General features: G+C 36.2%; 1 protein-coding gene across 2 annotated transcripts in view; it reads left to right on the plus strand.

Moving 5' to 3' along the window:
- CTNNA3 (catenin alpha 3) overlaps window positions 1-20,424 on the plus strand; it is a 1,483,556-nt gene that overhangs the window by 764,053 nt on the left and 699,079 nt on the right. For both annotated transcript variants that reach the window (XM_054572720.1, XM_054572719.1), the window contains exon 8: window positions 20,190-20,270. In XM_054572720.1, coding sequence (XP_054428695.1) covers window positions 20,190-20,270 — 81 coding nt within the window. The remainder of the gene's footprint in view (window positions 1-20,189; window positions 20,271-20,424) is intronic.

The raw sequence follows: 20,424 nt of genomic DNA on the forward strand, positions 1-20,424 counted from the left end.
GGACTTTTTCCTTAGTCCATGAGCATCAGTCAATTTGTAGACTGAAGAAAATATCAACCCAGGAACACCCTGCCCCATCTCTCTGAAACAAGCAAAAATAAATAACCTGGGGCCTAGGGCAAGGACAATCAGAGAAACTTTAGAAAGACAGAGTCCTAAATACTTGATTTGGTTTTTGTTTAAAACAACTGTCCTTTAAAAACTGGAATAATACACACATATATACATACACAACTATTGCCAGAGTTAATATGTATTATTTGCTTTATACCAAAGTCAAGGTCACAGTGACACTGTGCTCCCCCAGCTTTACCCAGGGAAAAAGGTTATTAGGAGGAATAAAAGGAAATTGAATGGTTATGGGTTAAACTGCTGGAAAGCACTTTAAGGGTTTCTTTTATTTTGCTATTTATTCATGCACAATGTCTTTAGTATTTAAATGTGTTCCTTTTTATTGCTGAATCCATTGAGGCAGTGAACTGTATCTTTGTGGGGCTGCTTGTGTGGTGTAAATGTAGGATTGCCATCCTGGGGACCATAATTTAATCACCACACAGGTACCTTTAGCTGAAGATTTTTGCCTTACAACAGTTACCATAAAAGTGTTAGGGTGACATATTTAAATTATTTCCCAGCTTCAGGAAATTGCCTCCTCTGTGGTGGGACTTTGGTGGGCTCTGAGGAATTGGGAATAAGCACAGAGAATAAAGAAAGAAAACATAATTACTTGAGGCACTTTGGTGATCAACAAATTGACATTCTTGCCCTTGCTATTCAGTAGGAAATAACAAATTTATAAGCTCTTTACTATTTCCAGTTGTTTTTCCCTTGAAATTGTGTCAATAGACTTTAAAACCAAGAAAGAGTTACTATCTGTATATTTCAAGACTGTAAGTATGAAAGAAAAAAGAAAATGATCAAGGATAATAAAATGATAATAAAGAAAAACCCAGGTAGCTCCGAGCATGAGTGGGCCTGGGGAAGCACTGGCTCCATGGTGAGCGAAGCGGGGAGCACCCGCTGAGGCTAGTTTAACTTTGTCACGTGGCAGAAGGCCTCGGAAACCTGCGTGCTTTTGGACACAGCTGAGTTTTATTCTATTCATCCCTCCATCCATCCTCCCACTAGTTCCTTCCTTGTTAATATTCACTTGGTCTTTCAGGCTGCCATCTCCAAGAAATCCTTAAAGCTTGATTTTAATCCATGACATTTTCCCAACTTGGTCAAGTAAATGATGGTTGTCGTTTAAGGCCTAAAATTTGACGCATTTGGTTGGAGTTTTGTAGGGTCTTGTCAACATTTCAGTTTCTCTTATGCTACTTCTGTGCCCTTCTAAACCGTGGCCTGATTTGGTTTTAACCAGGTTCTTTTGGATTTATTTTTGGCAGGTAATTTGATCTTAAGTGCTTGGTATTAAAATGTACTAGTCTGCAATAAAATAATTGTCTCAACAGAAGGTGAGTGGGCTACTTTGATCTTTAGTGACTCACAATTCCAAATTTGCTTGTGTATAGCTATTTGTCACTAATGTCTCAAGTGAGAACCAAATTGATATAACTCAAGTAGGGGGAAGGTCACAAACGTGATCCCAGTACAGGGAATAAATAGAAGTGCTTTTTATGTAGTTGCAGAAATATTACTATATTGACACATCAACAAAGCAGATGTCATGAGCCTCTTTAATAGGCATCTAAATAACAGCTCAAGGTCAAAGGATGTTACAATAAAAATCTTAAAATAATGTTAAACATTTAAAATATGTAGTGTATAGTATAATGTAAGTAGTATGGACTATACTGCTTATAAAAACTTAATGAATCTTTCTTCCTCTTCGAAATGTGAAAACTAATGTTCTACCTCAGCATGGCCATTAAAATAGATAAAACACATACAGAGAATAGCACAGTTCCTAGTTTATAATTGATATTATAATTAGGTCATTATTAATTTAACAAGTTTATTTTAAGCTAAAAATCCCTGTAAAACACTTTCATGGTGGGAATTTCAGAACATAAAAGTACTATACTGCTGGATTACCATTTGGCACCCAACATTGGTAGATTATAAACCTCTCATCAGATCGATCATTAACCAGCTGCTGAATTCTGATAAGTTTCTGACTCAGTTTTCACAATTATAAAAATGCAAGGATTTCTATACATATTTACTATGATTCTTTTGTTTTCTATATTCTGTTGGTCAATGAAAAGCAATAGTCGAAAACCCTTTAATACTCCTGTGAACCTCTAGAAAAGATAATTGCCTAATAGAATGGCTTTTAGGTAGACTGCTGCCTAGACTTGGGTGACTAGGTGAACTTCAGAAATTTCTTCTATGTACTGCAATTCCTCCTGATATTATCTCCCGTGATTTTTACTAATATTACCATAAAAGTGTTAGGGTGACATATTTAGGGCACTACTCCAGGACAGATTTGATATTTCAAAGTAGATAGGTAGAATAGGCTGCAACTGGTGACTGACTTTGACTTTTTGGCATTGAGAACATTAAGTGGATTATATATGTTTGTGTGCCAGAATTCACAGAAAAGCAAAAAAGGACAAAAAATGTTGGGCATCTTGAATGGTGTGGTATTTAGATAGGAGTAGTCGATTAATGCTATATCTTTGCTACTCACAGTTTTTGTGGTTTGTGGGCTTGCTGTACCAACATCACCTAGGACCTTGTTAGCAGTAGTGCAGAATTTTGGGCCCCACATAGACCTGAAGAATCAGACTCTACATTTCAATAAGATCTGTAGCGGATTCTTATGCACATTGAAGTTTTATAATCACTGCCGTGTGTGTGTGTGTGTGTGTGTGTGTGTGTGTGTGTGTGTGTGTGATGTTTTAAGACTTCAATGTCTCTCATGTATTCAATGTAAAATACTGGCAATGGATAGACAATACGGGAAAAGACTCTCCAGCGAGGATCTTCCAGAACTCACACATCATTCTGGTCAAACACTATAATGAGAACAGTCAAGTGAACAAATGGTAAGGGAGTTTAACAGAGATTTTTTTTTTTAGTTTAATGGCATACCTGAAAAATAAAGAATCAACCAACCTTCTAGTCCACCTTCTGAAAGGAAAATAAAAGTGAATTGGGGAGCTTCTAAATTTTGTGGAGCAGTTTCAAAAGGGGAGAGGGACAGAGGGTAGAGACAAAACTGTTGAAAATATAATGCTCTAATGCACCACGGCAAGGATTCTGACAAATTCCCACTCTCCACATATATCACTGAGAACTGATCAACATTAGTAAGATAGTATTCTTCAGAGTTAATGCTTATTATGGCAAAAAAATCTTGATTGTCCATTCAGCCCCAATATTCTTATAAAAATACCCAATATCCTAATGAGTAATTAATTCATTAACATATTTAATAGTAATTGCAGCTCATTAGTGTCAGGCATCTACCTAATGCTGGGAAATGTGAAGAACAAAAGTGACTCAGTCCTTTACCCTCCAGGTATTTCCAGTCTATTTGTTGGGGGAGATATACATTAATTAGTTAATCATAAAAATGAATTTATAATTATAAGCTGTAATAAGCATTGCAAGTACTGTGAGTCTGGGAAGGCTTCTTGGCAGAGGCATCATTGAAATTTAGATGTTAAGAATGAGTAAGAAATGACCAGGATAAGGTTACAGGGACTGGGAAGTGGGAAAAGAATTTTGAGTTGAAAGATTAACCCTTTGCTGTGCAGAAGCTTTTTAGTTTGATGTAGATCCCATTCACTAAGTTTTTCTTTTACTTCCCTTGCCTTTGTGGTAAATTTGCAAAAATCCCTTTGAGACCAAGATCCATAAGTTTAGTACCTATGTTTTCTTCTATGTATTTTATTGTTTAAGGTCTCATAATCAAGTCTTTAATTCATTTTTAGTTAATTTTTGTGTATAGTGTCCACAAACTAGTTTCATTCTTTTGCATGTGGCTTTCCAACTTTCCCAGCACCATTTTTTGAAGAGGCTTTTCTTTTTCTGTCATGTGCTTTGGCTTCTTTGCGGGATATTAGTTGCTCATATATGGTATATGTGGATTTGTTTCTGGGTTCTCAATTCTGTCCCATTGACCTGTGTGTCTGCTGTTCTGCCAAAACCCTACTATTTTTGAGTATTGTAGCTTTGTAGTATAGTTTGCAGCTTAGGAATGTGATATTAAGGTGGACTTTCAGAATAAAAATTTTAGCAATATAGGAGCAGTGCATTGAATAATACAGCAATTACAGCCTCAGAAATCAGATACACCTATGTTCTAAGCCTGATTCTATCACATACTAGCTCTATGCTCATGAATAACAGTTTATTCCTCTGAGCCTCAGTTTGTTTTTGACAACAACAGACAGTATTTATTAAATAGAGTCTATGAGAGAATTCAGTATAATAATGTCTATAGATCTAGTGCTTGGTACATTTTAAGTAAACTATTGACGTTTGACATTATCGCTGTTATGGTTATTTGTATTATTTAGTTTTTGCTTCTCTTCCACACACTCTGCAAAATGTTGTCCATGGCTTTATATATTAATTCAGGGTTTAATATTTTTGTCCAGTAGCTCTTTTTCTCCTTAACCTGAGTATTTCTAGCCTGTAGGGTCAAGGAGGTGGGGACAGGGAACATTTAAACCTCCTAACTGAGGCATAATGCTTATAGAGAGTCACTATGCATGCCTTACCATTGCTCTGTATAAACTGTAATATCTTTTCCTTTCACCTGTCCAGTGACACGTGCCTATGAGCTAACATGCAGCATCCTGCTCCTACCAGAGAACTGATTTACTTACATATGTAGATACTTTCAAAATGATGGGCACTGGCTCCTGCCTACCCTTAGCCCCTAAGCGCTCCCTGCCCACCCTGAAGTGCTGGTGCTCATACACTTCTTTTCAAATATTTTAAATAACGTTGCCTTATCCCCACCCACTTTACTGTTTTACTGCTTCATGCACAATATAAGCCTGTATCAACGTCAAAAAATGTTCTACTTAATTATTATACCAAGAACCCACAGGAATCAGTATCTTCTGTTCTTCAACAGATTATTAGAAAAATTAAAATTTTGGTTAAATGGATTGTATGTTTACATTGATGTAGCAGAAGTAATAGAAAATTTTCATGAATTTGGAAGCCGCTAATTATAAATCTTGACTTTAGTTTCATTTTATAAGAATAAAAATTTAGTAAACATATAAATATAGCAAAAAATGCTTTAGTTATAAAATGATAGAAAAAAGTTTTTCACGTACTTGTAATAAGCAACACACTTGTTATTTATACATTATCACACTTCAGTAAAAATATGCTTATCACACATGATTCTTACCTAATTAACAAAGATCCTAAAAAATCCATTAAGCCCTGCTCAAGTAACTCCTTTGGTTGGAGCAATGTCCCAATGTGCCAAGGTTTGCAGTCTGATCCCCTGGTTTGGGTGAGCATGTACAAGAGTCAACCAGTGAATGCATGGATGGGTGGAAACACAAATCGATGTTTCTCACCCTCTCTCTCCCTCCCTCCCTTCCTCTCTCTCTCTCTAAAATTAATCAATAAAAATTTAAAAAGGATAAGAAGTCCTTTAATTTACAGCCCAACTTCAACAGTAGCTATCTGCAATTATCTTGGATCCGCAAACTTCCATATCTTTGAATAGCTATGTGATGTAGATTCAAACTAAATTGACTGACACTTCCCTACAACCAGCTACAAGAAAGTCAAGCTTAGTTTTGTTTTTTAGAATTTAGATGAGTGTGAAAGAGTGACCCATGTAAATCATTTGATCTCATTCCTTTAGTGTTTACCAGTGTGGTTCTTCAAACACAAAACTTGTGCTACTCTCTCTCTCTTTTTTTTTTTTGACCTGTAAAGTTCTTGCTGCATAATGTTAAATCTGTATTCTATTCCTCATGATTTCTAGCTAGTTCATTTAGCTCTGTTTCCTTCAGGTTGATGGAAGGAGGAGTTAATATCCTCAGCTTTCTAACAGCAGACATTGAAAAGGATCACGCCTGTCTCTAGTGTTACTGGCTCTCTAAGCCAGACTGCAAGAAATATTACAGGCAACAGATAGTTTCATTTTCAATTTAGACACCCATTATTTGATGTTTACAGGCCATTCCTAATACTGAGTCCAAAATTTATGGTTTGTTCTGGCGATTATCATCACAACAATCTCCTGCAACTCAGCTCAGCTTTGCGCTGCTTTATCAGTCTTCCCTGACATCTGGAACTGATATATAGCACCACGTCCAAATCACCCCTGCTCAGAGAGGCTTGGTTTATGACTCCCTGGATGTCTGTCTCATCTACTGGGTAGGCCAGTCTGCACAGTCTCGGTGAGAGGGGAAGTTGAGCCTTGGGAAAGAGAACGGGGGTCTTCAAATAAAAACTTAGCATTTAAGACTCTAAACCTATCTGAACCAAGCTAGACTATATCATTTATTAAGTTAAACTTACTGAGTTTTTTTCAGTGCTAAAGAATGGTGAAGCAAAGGTGTTACCTAGTCTGCCTTGCAAACTGAAGGTGAAAAGTGGTGTTTAAATCTCCTGAAGAGAGGGTAAGATAGTGGCAGGAGCTGCTTCACATTCAGAGGCATGTTTCAGATGGTTATTTTATAGTTTCTCTTTTGAATATACAGTATTTCATTTTGCCTGTCAGATATGTGGGTGTTTTCTAGGCTCCATTCCATAGCATTAATTAGAGCTTACCAAAGGACCTCAGAAATCTCTGCATTGATTGTGGAAGGATTACTCACTAAATATGCATTTTTGAAAGGATGTGGTGGCACATGCATCTATTGCACATGCCAAAGGCCAAATAATATTTTATTTTAAATGTTGCTCATCGGACCAAGAATAGAAATATCTTTTGCTACCAGTGCCTATCTATTTTTGTGCTTTTGTTGTGGCCTGACACTTGCACCTCCTCTATTCTAGGGAAACTAACAAAACTAGACAAGGGGACTAGACTTGGTCATAAAAGGGCTTCTTTTTCCTTCTTTCCTAAATTAAAGACTGTTCAACGCTTCCTAACACTTCGTCTTTTGCCATGAAGCAGTAACAAGGCAAAGAGAGAAATAGAGGAAAACGCACGAAACTGCTGTCAATGAGTCCTCCCTACCTTTTGTCTAACTTCACTTACCTGGTAAGATGTTGCTTCTTTAGGGACCAACAGACTGGAAATATCCTCCACTAGTGTTTCCTTCAGGGAAGTGAAAAAATGTTCTTCCTGTGGGGAAATATAACCAGAAAGCAGTAAGTACTCCCTATAGTAACAGTTGGTACGTGGAGATCAGATCTGGAAGGGACTGCAAAAGGTCTGCCTGTTTCTGTACCCCAGAAGAGGAAACTGAGACCCATAGAGATAATGGCATTTGTCCAAGTTCACACATCCCGTAAGTGGAAAAGTTAAGTTAGGACTTAAACCTATCCTCTGAAACACTAAGTAGAGATTTTTTTTCCCTCCACGTCAGTGTTCTGAATGAAAAATAAACTTAGATATATTTGGAATTAGTCTTAGAACTATCAGTTTGAGTAGAGGAGAGTTTTCTTTGAAGTTACATTGTCAATTTTAAATTTGCATCATTCCGTTAGCAGGGCGCTAGGCGTATCTGGGGCAATACCCTAAAGCTGGTTTGGTGCTCTTAGGTTTTCTTGCTTTTGATGACCTTCTTTCCCCTTGACTGGTCTGAACACTGTCCTCAGGCCTGCTCTCTGAGAATGATCAACATTCTACATATTTCCTAACAAATGTCCTTCTTACTGTCCTTTCCCAATAACAAATATCCAACATCTGGATACTTGCAAGGCAGCCTTTGGAATTCAACATTAAAATAACTAGGATGTTCAAAAAGAAGGAAAACAAAGCAGTTGTAATTCTATCTCTTACTATCCCTTTAATTTTATACAGTGAGGTAAATTCTTTCCTTAATCTTGGATGGAAAGTCAAGCAATCTCAAAACTTTTCTAGTTATCTTAGGTCTTGTGTGTTACTTCTTCCCTTATAATCAGTTATTAGAATGTAACTGTCAAAACTTCTATCTTGATTTAAATTTAATGCCAATTTCCCATTTACGGCCATTGCAGGAAGGAGATCAGTAGTTGGGAGAGAGATGTTACCGTCTTTTTATTTCTTTGTCTCCCCCGTTTCTGGCAGGGAGCAACGAGATGGGGGAGAGATAAGGGGCACAGGAAACTCGTTGCTGGCTCTCTGGGTGTTGAGAGCTGTTTCTCCAGTCTTGCTCTATGGGGTGGGGTCCCAGCAAAAGAAAACACGGTGCAGCAAGCTGGTAATTTGAGAAGACTATATTGAAGGGCCTTTTAAAAAAATGTTGGTATTTTTTTTAACATAGGTATGGACAAGGTTTGGGGGAATCGACAAGGGGTAGACCAAAACCCTGGGCCAGCCTCTGCTGAGACCCCGCCCACTCCCAGACCCAAAGGAGCAAGTGAGGGCGTGGTTCCTCGACGCTAGAAGGGTAGCTGTGTGAAGAGGGTTGCCTGCCAGCACCTGGGGTTTTCAGGAGGGGAACGCAGTAAAACTTACAGCAACCCCAGGGTAGCAACTAGAAATTACATTTTCAGCCGTACTCTCTTCCCACTCTCCTGTGCCTTCCATTGGCCAAACCCTCCTGAAAGCAGAGAACAAGGGAGCATGTTTATGACACTTGGGCTGTGGGGGCAGAGAGTGGGGTGAAAAACGGTAGAGAGTGAATCGGAGGGGCTAACGGAAAAGTCTGACACCAAGGCTTTCACAGGGGCCTCTAGCTCACCTGCAATTCACTTGATATGTGGATTATTTCTTCTGTAGCTGACTGCTTATTCTCAAAGTCAAGCAGTTTCTATAACTCCTCTCAGCTTAGCTTTATGTACTGATCTTGGCAATGATCTTGAAAAAAATCAAACTGACCCCAGACCAGCTATCTTTAGCAGGAGGCTCATATCTGGACCACGGGAAATGTTCAGACATTGGAATTCAGTTACCTTTCTGTCCATTCATCGGCAGACTAATCAGCCGCCTCTCAGCCAGCAGATTTCTCGAGAGAGAGTTGACACTTGCCCACTGACTCTCAACGGCCAGGCACTCTCCTCATGCTTTCTAAATGGTGCCATTGAAGTCTCTCTTACCAGACTTACGTGGGGGAGAGTGTAGGGAGGATGGGAATCCCGGATGAGCTTCCTCGTTTCTCTTCAGCAAGTCTCCCACATTTCAACAAGTCTCCACACATTTCAACCTTTACACCTTCATTATAGATATGAGGTTCAGAGTCATGTAATTGGCTTTTAATTATTTCTTTCGAAGATCATTATCTTGGTCTGGCTCATCAGTGTGAAATGCCCTCTGTATGTCTTAGTGCTTTAGTTAAAGCTACAAGTTTTAAATAAAATAAAGAGAAATGGAAAATTTCACACATTGGGTTGTGTGTTTGGGACTGGGGGGTGTGGGGAAGGGGAGAATATTTTTGAGCAGGGGTCATTTGGGACTCTCAAATTATACCAATTATACCATATAAGTATTTATTCTGACTGCACATAGTTAAATCCTATTTCTGAGTCTTTTTTCTATTAAACATATAAGCACAAATCAAGTTTTATAATAAATAATACTTTTAGTAGGCTAAGTAGATTTGTTGTAAGATATACTTCAAAAGAGAATATACTTATTCTCTTCATTTGTAAAGAAATTTTAATTTTAAAGGAAATTAGTACCTGGTAATTTATTTTAAAAGAAAAATTCCAGAATCCAAATTTCTTTGAAGTGGAGCCTATTTAATTTTTCTCCATTATGCAGAATCTCAAACTCTATGAATTATGAATCTTGAAAGTGCTAACTAAAGATAGCAATGATAGAAAGGATTTATTTTAATCAGAAAAGAATAAATCCATTGCATTCTAATTTTGTAATGTTAAAAATAAACATGTTTTCAAGACACAGATTGCAGTTGATGTTGAAAATGAAAACAATAATAAGAATGGTGGAAATCTATCTGGTCTGGATTTCACATATACATGCCATGAAAAAATTTGTTAATCTCTAAACTGTATAAAGCTCTATAAACTTTATAAAGCTCATTGCTGGGTGAAGTTTGACATATTAAACATAATTAAACTAGAAAATCTGACTTTGGAAACAAAAAGAGTGGGGATTAGACTTAAACCAGCGGAATGGCAGAAGATAAAATTTTCATGAGGCAAGTGTTGGTCTAGTAGTTTACCTCCCAAAGCATTGTAGAAACAGAAAAATTGCTAGAGAACAGAAGTTCTATTTAAAGATGAAAAATAATTCATTTGATCTATGTGTATAATGCCATATCATTGCTTATTAGACTCTGGAGTGGTTTTGAACATAAAAAAAAATCTCTGCTGAAAGAATTCAAGGTATAATTGACAACATAAAACATTTCATTCTTCCACTTTCTTACAGATGCTCTTATATTAGCAAAACAGATGTTTTTTTCATGATAAGCACTCTCCCGCAGTTGGGTGCTGGGTCATGCCTTTCAAAATCAAAAGGATTTCTCCAACGAGCCTGATCTCCTTCTAAGATAAGCTAAAAGCCCCTGACAATGACCCAATAGAGGGATTTTGGAAGTTAAAGTTTCAGTAAAGATACAATGTCCCATTTAACCATTAATTGAAACCAGAGGATGTGTAAATTTAGCCTAGATATCTATATTTTGTCTACATTGACTATCCTCAAGATCATACTGTTTTCCAGGGCTCAGTGTCTGCTGTATCAAGATTTCTACAACCTTTCTATTGACCATAAGCAAACCCTCTTCAAACACAGATCAATATCATGTTTTATATATTTATTTATTCATATATCAATAAATTATTTTTAAGTATTCATTCAAGTTAATAAGTACTGAGCACACATTGTGGACAAGCACTGCTATGCGTATAGCAGTGAATGAAATAGTTTATGCTCTCTACACTCAGTCACCTTACAATTATTGCTAATAATAAGTATAGTTATTGACAGCTACTACTGTACATTTCTTGTACATTATCTCACATAATTTTCATGATGATCTCTAAAATGGGTACAGTCATCCTTATTCCATAGACGAGGAGACTAAACTTTAACTTACATAAGTGTTATGTGGTCACCTTGTTAATAAGTCTAGGCATTAAGATATGAAGAATATCAGATTCTCCTTTTACACCAACTTTTAATAGCAGTTTAACAGAAGTATTTTTAAAGGCAATGAAAATATAAAATGTCTTGAAGAAGCTGAGAAAAGTCCAGTTTTAAAAGCACAAACATAATTTAAATGCTAATGCCACAAATAACTAACTTAGTTTTGATTATGATATTGGACAGATTTCTTATTTCATTGTTTTAAACCATCAATCCCAAAAGCAATGTACTTATTCAAACAGAAACAACAACATAACGCACAAAAACAAACAAACCATGAGACTGACAGGTTTTCTACTATAGTGCTGTTAAATAAAAATATTATCTTACCTTTAAATAAATCCATCATTTCGTAAAATAAGTAAAAAATAAAAAATGGAAATATTCTCAGATTAAAAAACAGTTCTTTTGGTCTAATAACTGGATTATATCTATTTTTGTATTTTTACCACATGAGTCTTGAGACAAGTATTTAGGAACAATTAATGCATACAATATTTTTAGATCCTGCCCTGAACGTAAGTGAAACCTAGAATTTTGAACATATCCCCTTCATTTAAGAGTGGCCACGCTTAGAGACAGTCACTGACCTAGGAGCTGACAAGATCTGAAACCCATTAGAGCATAAGTCAATGTGTAGTTTAATGCTGAATCACTGAATTAATTATTCCATCAATTAATTTAATAAACTCCTTCTTTTCAATTTTTCCTTATTAAGAATGATGTTGGTTTCTGAGTTTTCTGGACTTGAGGGTAGAACAAGAAACTCTGCCAGGAAGAGAGGGCAAAAAGTTGGGTGTGGAATGAGACAGGTTATCACATAAGATCAGAGCTTAAAATAGAAATCATGAAAGAGTGTGATTTTAGGAAATAACATTCCAGCTTACTCCTGAGCCTTCCATTCTTTTTCAAGGTTACCTATCGGTCACTGGGGTAAATCTTTACATCTCCATTTACACTTGTATGAGGGGAGACCCCCAAAAGAACCTGGAATTTATTTATAAAACATTGCATTTTCTAACATATTTAAATTTTTCACCTTCAAAATACTCTCCATTTGATGCCATACACCTATTGAGATGTTTTTCCCACTGCTCAAAACAGTTTTTGAACTTATTGATTTTGATGCCTTTTAGTGCTTCTGCCATTTTTTGTTTCACCTCTTCCACATTGGCAAAATGTTTCCCTTTGAGGACTTTTTTATCTGGGGAAACAAACAAACAAAAAAGACCCTCGCGGCAAGATTGGGTGGATAGGGTGGGTAGGGTAGGGGGGTCATGCCATTTTTGGTCAACAACTGCTTAACTCTCCGCACAGTGTGGGCAGGTGAACTTGTAAATCACGCATCATGAAGTGGGCAAATACATTAAAAGAGTCTTTAAAAAAAAAATCACTGAAGCCAAATGCAGCCTCTCACAGCAACCCTGGCAGGTACGCGAATACAGATGGGTTCCTAGAACACTCACCTAGCAGGGGAAGCCTGCACTACAAGGGGCTCACCCATCAGGAGATAATTCCAAGGGTTTTTGGGGTCCCCCCTTGTATATGAATGATTTTCCAAGGGGCTATCTCTAAAAGAGAAGGTCATGGTTTAATCCATCTTTAAGATTCAAAGGAAGTAAGTAATATCAGCAGTAAAACAATTTGAATTTTACTGCAGTGCAAACCCAGGAATGTATCTTTCATGCTGGATGCATATCAGCTGATATCCTGCTATCTGACATAAACATCTTGATCTGAGAATACATGCAACAGGCTCCAGTGTCATGTTCTCAGAACCTGACTAGACACTTACTAGACTGTGTCCAGAACCAAATGCTGTTAGATCTGGGAGGGACTCAAAATCAAATAGCACAGTAGTCTCCTTTCACAGATTCAGAGACTAAGGACAAGACCCATAATTCAACTTAGTTAAGGTCACCCGGAGATCCATGGATTAGATTTCATACCAAGTTTATGTTGTTCTTTCTTGTAGAGAAAAAAAATAACAGTTTTTGAATAAAAATAAAATGGAATAGGATATCTGATAGCTAACAGGATGGATGTTAATTATTTTTACAAGAAAACATAAACACTAATTTTATTAAAGCTGTTTGAATATTATTTACTATTCATAAAAGTGTGGTTAGCCATTCTTCCATTTATTTATGTTACCCACAGCCATTAACTGAGTGCCAAACACTGTAAGATATGGTAAGATTACTAAGACTTGACAATCTGTAAGATGAGGCAGAGTGTAAATAAAAACGATGAAAAGTTACACAGGTATTATAATTGATACAAGTACGTAGACAAGTTAGTGGAAATACAGTGAGGGGTTTTCATTTTTATATTTTATTTTTTATTGTGGAACTGAGATTGAAAAGAGAAAGATGATATACAGAATGAGGCACTTGCACTGAGTCTTGAGTTAAGAGTTAAGATTTCCCTGTTGAATGAAAAGAGTTTAAGGCATTCCAGCATAAAGATTTAGGGGGTGGAAAAGCATATAGAAATCCGCAGGTGTAGTTTGAGAAATGCAAGTATTAGTAACAATGGTGACAGTATTGATAAGTAAAATAATAACTGTCACATTTCCTGTGCCCTTTTATTTGCCCAAGCTCATGCATTCTTTATCTCTTTAATCCTTAAAATAATCTTATAATAAAATAACTGCTACATTTTCTCTATTTTATAGGTATAAAAAGTAAGGCTTTGAGAGATTAATTTGTCTAAGGACACATAGCTGTCCAGGGATGGAGCATAGATTCAAGCACAATTTTAACTGAACTCACAAACATCTATGCTATCATGCTCATTATTTTTTAAGAGACACATTTATATAATTTATATAAAATATTAATTTGGGTTTTAAGTTATAGATCATCCAAGTATGGTAGATAAAGTCTGAGATTAGATTCAGCTCAGTTTGATCCCATCTTACTGCATTTCTTTTTGGGATATGATACTTAAACTTAATAAACTTCAGTGTCTTCATAAACATATCTGTGGAGTTATGTGAATGGCATTTGAGACAATACATGGTAAAGCAATTTGCTGTGGTAGATGTTACACAGTCTCTGGCTTCCCCTTCTTGACGCCAGCCCCATCTCAGCAGGCACCTGGGGTGACATTTTACTTTCCCAAACAGTATAAAAGTTCAAGACACTGCAGCCTTCAACCTAGTCCTATAAAGTTATTTTTAAAAACCTCAATTCAAGTTTCAGAGTTAAGTTTCTGTTTGTTTTAGTATTATTTTCATAGCACAGACCTTGCTTCAGAAAGATTTTTAGGATGCCCTGTCAGGATGTATTCCTCATACACTGTTTCTCTCAATGGTATTCTAGAAAAGAGTTCATTTTTTTTTATGCTTGTCTATTTGTATGTCTTTCATGCCTGAAAAATGTTGACGAAAATCTATGCCTCTGCTATGTGTTAAGCATAAAATATTTTTAAAGCTATTTCTGCAGAAAAGAACTAAGCTAAGAGCATCATACTTCATCTTTACCATGAAATAAAGAATTCCCATTTAAAGGGAGATGTGTCATTTTAAAAGGTTGAATAAAATGGCACGCGTTTAAAATACAAAAACAAAAAACATAAAACAACAACAAATTCATCTTTCCTTGTTGTTTAAATTCCATACAGGTCTCCTTTCTGCACTGATAACATTTTCATTTGATTATGAATTAGATAAATTTTTATTTGCTTTAAAACTAACCTTTAGTATTTGAAGCTTCATAGTTTTTTTGAGGTCAGTGTCATGGATTTCCTAGCTTAAATATCTTTTTCATTTGTACCATTTCAGATTTATATTATGAGTACATTTCCAACACATTTTAATGGCTACTTATGCAAGAAATTATACAATAAAGTAATATATTTTTCTAAAATCGTTTTTAGAGAACATGGGCCTTTCATAACATTTTAAAATTAGGAAGGACTATAGGAACAATTTTGGGCAAATCTTCGTTTTATGAGTGTGGGAGTTAAGCCCAAGAAATGTCAAGGAATTTGCCAAAAGTTACCTGTATCTAGCCTTTTTTTCCTCTCATGCAAAAAATAGCTTTTGAGCTCCTATTGTGTGCAAAACATGGTGCTAGGTGCCATGTGGGACAAATTATTGTAAGAAGTTTCCCACAAGGATTGTATAGACTAGTGACAGAAATGCCTGAGGATAAAGTTAACCACGGGACAGAGGCTAGTGAAGTGAGCTATCCACAGCCCTTCAACAAATCCGATACTGAAATCATCATTCTCGTTTTGACCTGGTTTTCTTTTTGAAATGACCATCTCAGTTCAAAGCACCATTATCTATCTAGCCCATCCTCACTGTGGGAAACCTGGACACCAATTTAGGTGTTCACCCCCCCAGGACCTGCCAGTTATCATCTTATCTAGCTTACTCATGCAGAGTTTTTAAGACTGTTAATGCAGTCTTACAATCTAACTCTTTTGGCTGTTCTTAATCTCCTCAAGTACATTGTACAGACTCCAGCCAGGTCAATGTATTTGAAATAATGGTCTGTCAGCATCACTCACCTGCTTACCCTTTATACCTCTTAATTGTACAAAGGATAAACCTCATATTTTAATGTCCCCCTGCTCACACATTATACTAGTTACTGAATACTCCATAAGGACTTTTGCCTTTCCTAAGGCTATCCCTGTCCCCCTAGAGTAGGCTTCAATGTCATCCTCTCTTGGCTGACTCCTACATATCCTTCAATACTCAATGGATACCTTCATCCTCAATGGGAATGCTGCTCCCACTGATATGTATATCACCCTGGATACCTGTACTATGTACTGTGTTTATGGAAGTTTCTACCACTATATGTGTGCTCCTCAAAGGCAGGCACTAGGTCTAGTGTATCATTGGTCTTTAATGTAGTGCCTGGAATATAGTAGATAATAAAAATTTTTTGAATAGATTGAACTGTTCATTGAAGCAAAAGGAGTATAAAAAAAGTATAGGAAAGTATCATGGAACAGAATAATTGAGATGATCAAAAAAGACTACATGTAAAATTTAGTAATTGAGTTGAACCTAAAAAAAGGGCCCATATCTAAAAAGTGGAAGACACAAAATGCAAAATATGGTTTTCCCATGAGTACCATTCCTAGCCGTTATTGTATTACATAGAAAATAAGGGACCCATTATGTCATCTTATTAATTTTTGATGAGTAAATATGAGAGTAGATCATGTGGGACCTTGAACACCATGATTAAGAATTTGTTGTTAATTCCATTGATAATAGGTATTCCCATTGTGAAGGATTTTAGAACAAAGAAAGGTCATAATTAGACCTCAAGTTTACTAGAGAGTAAACACCTTGAGGATTGGAGTTTTGTGTTTGTTTCTTGCTATTTTATTCTCAAAATAAGGGTAATTTGTGTAAAGGTAGGGACTCATTATACAATTGAAAACAAAAGATATATTTTAGAACCGTGTTGTCCAATAGATCTTTCTGAGGTGATGGAAATGTTCTATATGTTTGCTGTAGAATGCTGTAGTCACTGGACACATGAAGCTATTGCTCACTTTAAGTTAAGGAACTGAGGAATTGAATTTTTAATGATACTTAATTTTAATTAACTAAAATTTAAATTTAAATAGCCACATGTGACTTAGTGGCTACCATTTTGGACAACATAGTGTAGAATGTTCTCCTTAACAGAGTCCCAACAGGAAACAGATGGAACACTCAAATTAGAATAATTCAAAGAGAGTTTATTTATAAAGAGACTCTCTCTAACAGCGTGAGCTGCTTTAAGGGAACCACACAAGAGAACTCATGCAATTAACTGTGGTAGTGACATGAGAGCAATGGTGAGGCAGAATTGATGGCAAGACTCATAGTTAAGATTATAAACCTGGATCACATTGGGATATTGTTTGTAATATACAATGATAATTTCAAAGAAATTTCATTGAATAAAGTTCATGCTAAAAACTGTTCAATAAAATCTTTCCTGGCAGTTTATTTACTGATGAAGAAGCTGATTGCTTTCCCTAGATAGTGTTGATCCATGCCATGTTTTCTTATTGTTTTTCCACTGGCTTTCCACTGTAAGTGATACCTTTTCCATTAGCAGGCTGTGCTGACTTAATGATGGCTCCTGTCAAGGCTTCCTTTAAGGAGCATCCTCTCTTCTGAGCCTCTGAGATGTAGGGAGGCTCTGACTGTTATTTGTGTTGTGTTTTAATATCCTGCCCTTTCCATCCCTCCCTTACCTCAGCACACACCATTCACCCTCAGTCCTAGCTCATTGCTTGATGATTTGTTGAGCCTTTGAAAACAGAAGGAATGAGGGCTTTTAAGCAGGATGGGGCTATGTCTTTTTGCTTTATTTATTTTTATGCCATGCAAAAGAAGTAAAGAGACATAAAATGGCTTGAATGAAGCCAAATAAATCTGGATAAATAGAGCAAGAAAGTAAAAAGCTGGAGGTGAAAAAGAAGACTGATGAGGGAGGAGGAAAGAGAGAAAGGGAAGAAAGAAGGAAAAACTTTTTACTTCTTGTAATGATAGAGACTGTTTGTTATGACCTAGAGAACAAAATGTCTTTGACCTGATGAAACACTTTAAACTAAGGTTAAGCTCTGGGTGGAAATTAGGAAATCATCTTTATGGTCCACATTGAATCTCTTTATGCTATCACCTCCTGTCTTTTTTTATTAAAGTTTTGTATGCCACCGCTGCTCACTCTGAGAAGGCTGACATCTTTTAATTGTTGTGATGAATCATCTCACAGTAGCTAGTGAGTTTTATGGCCAACACAACAGAAGTCTCCCATATTATTCCCATTACCCTGTGTGTAGGGGTTGTTTGAGGAGGGGATATTCTTTGTACCACTCCTGCCCTTTTTTGATTACCTCTGATTTCATGAAGTGGAAAGAGATACAACCAAGAGCTAACACTGCGTGGGACTGGAGAATAAGAGCTAGGGTCTTTAAGTAAAATTATAAACCCTCTTATATCCCATTGTGTACCTATTTATGTGATTGCCTTCTATTGCCCTACATTAACTTCTTGCAGTTCTCCACTGTTAGCATGGAGAATGTTGGGTTACAGCTGGGAAGGTAGCCACACTTTCATCTGGGTAATTGTCACTGTTGACCTTATTGCTTCAACATCCAGAATTTTACTTCTCTCTCTCCTTCTTCTTCCCATTTCCTTCACTGGACACAGTCTTCATCATGCACATATTTCATAGTCACTTTTGAAAATAAAATGTGGTAAAGGACTTAGTAGTTTTCTACAGTGTCTCTCCCTAGGAGACATCTGGAAATGTCTGGGGTCAAATTTGGCTATCTTAGTGCCTGGGAGTTGCTATTAGAATTTCGTAGACAGGTTCAAGGATGCCAATCACTTTGCAATATATGGAATGTGGACTCTAATTATGGCGATTTTTCCATCTTAAATATCATTAACACTGTTTTTGAGAAAATCTAGGTCTAACTAAGGTTTAAGTGGGTAGCAAGAAACCTCAGCCAATAGACAATTTTAACAGTGCCTTGATGGATAGATGCTAAAATCTCCTTTAGAATCTAGTATTGTGTGACACCTTCCTGTCATACAGTAGGCCCCTATTAAAAATATGTTGTGTTTTGAGTCAAGTGGTTCATTTACAAACTAGTCAACACCATTCAAAATGTCCTATGCAAGTTACTTTCAGAAATAGAAAAAAATTAAGGTACACAAGATACACTTGCCAACATCAAGATTCTAACAATTTCATAAGGGTAATGATTATGCCCAGAAACAAAATGAGTATATTGGGAAATTTTCCAAATGCTATGAAAAAGGAAAGGTAAGAGTTTGCTTTTGAGCAGAGTTGGAAAGTCTTTTTGGAAACCATTGAAGAACATGTAGGGTTTTAAGAGGGGGTTATTTAGGGGGATGCTTGTTGAAGTCAAAGGTATATTATATGTAAGAACTTGAAAAAAGATAGAAAAAATATAGAAATATTGTTACTATAAAGAACAGTACGTAAGAAAATGTGGTGGAAGCTGAGGCTAAAAAATTCTTGAGCTTCTTGTAAAGGAGTCTATCCACTGAAGGTGTGAGATTATGTATGGGTTTAGTCATTGGAAATAGTGTATAGCATCCTGCCTAATGGTCTACACTTTGCCGTGATGTCTTTCTTTATGGAGTCCATGCTCTGTACTTCCTCAATTATCAGCTGCTTAAACTTGCCTTCCTGATTTTCAAGGTCTCCTTACAAAAGTCCTATTCAGTTTATTAATTTAAATAGTAGCAATTTTCTGGAGGTGAATCACATAATGATTCTTCTCAACCTCTTTTATATAAGATATCGCTGAAAAAAAGTATGATTAGATTCAATTACAGTTGTCTCCCACAAAGGTAATACATAGAAAATACCAAACAAGGTGACTCTGTGTGCTTAATAGCCTAGGGATTTAAGTTAAGGATATAACAGAGAGAACTGTTCTACTTAAAGAACGAATAGGTATTTCATGAATTACTTTAAAGAGCCAAAAACAGCGTCCAGTTCTTAAGAACTTGAAACAATTTGTTCTTGGAATATTGTCAGCTAAAATTGTGGTCAACTTTTGCAAATTGTATGAATTTGCACTGCATATTTTATTTAGTGTTTAGCAAAACTCCAATATGGTTCTGCATAACTTACACAATACACTGTGAAAATGACTTCAGGAACTCCCACAGAAGTTGACAATTTGGGCATCTAATGCTTTTAAGCTAATTGTATGCTTAGCAGTTAAAAATTTGACTTGTTAAGAATGATGATCAGAGTTTTGGGAGATAATACTCTGACTACTGCTACAATGAATGCAACCCAACCTTGTATCAGAAATATTTCAGAAGCTTAAAGACAAAAATAATGAGAGCTTTAATCATCATTCTACATATTTAGTCTTAAGTGAAATCTTCATGAGTCACATGCAGTATCATAACAGTTTTTAAACTTATTCTTAAATTTTCAAGCTGTTATTTTCAGGAAATTTAGAAAGCAAATTGTTAAGTGCTAAAGAGTAATTTCATATCATTACTTATGTCATTTTTTTCGCCCTTCAGACTGGAAAAAAGGAACGGAGTAATACCCTGAATATTGCCATAGACAACATGTGCAAGAAGACAAGAGACCTTCGCAGACAGGTAAGGAAAGATGGAGGCGTGGAGATGGAAACACCATGCAAAATGAACCTTTTCCCCCCATTGCTGGAATATTTATTTCTTGTTTTTGTTTTTTTAAATTAATGTAAAACACAAAACAAGAACAATAAATATATCCTTTCCACATGTATAGACC

Source organism: Pteronotus mesoamericanus, unplaced genomic scaffold (genome assembly GCF_021234165.1).
Source record: "Pteronotus mesoamericanus isolate MK-2021 breed Mesoamerican mustached bat unplaced genomic scaffold, CSHL_Meso_final contig_24, whole genome shotgun sequence".
NCBI lineage: Eukaryota > Metazoa > Chordata > Mammalia > Chiroptera > Mormoopidae > Pteronotus > Pteronotus mesoamericanus.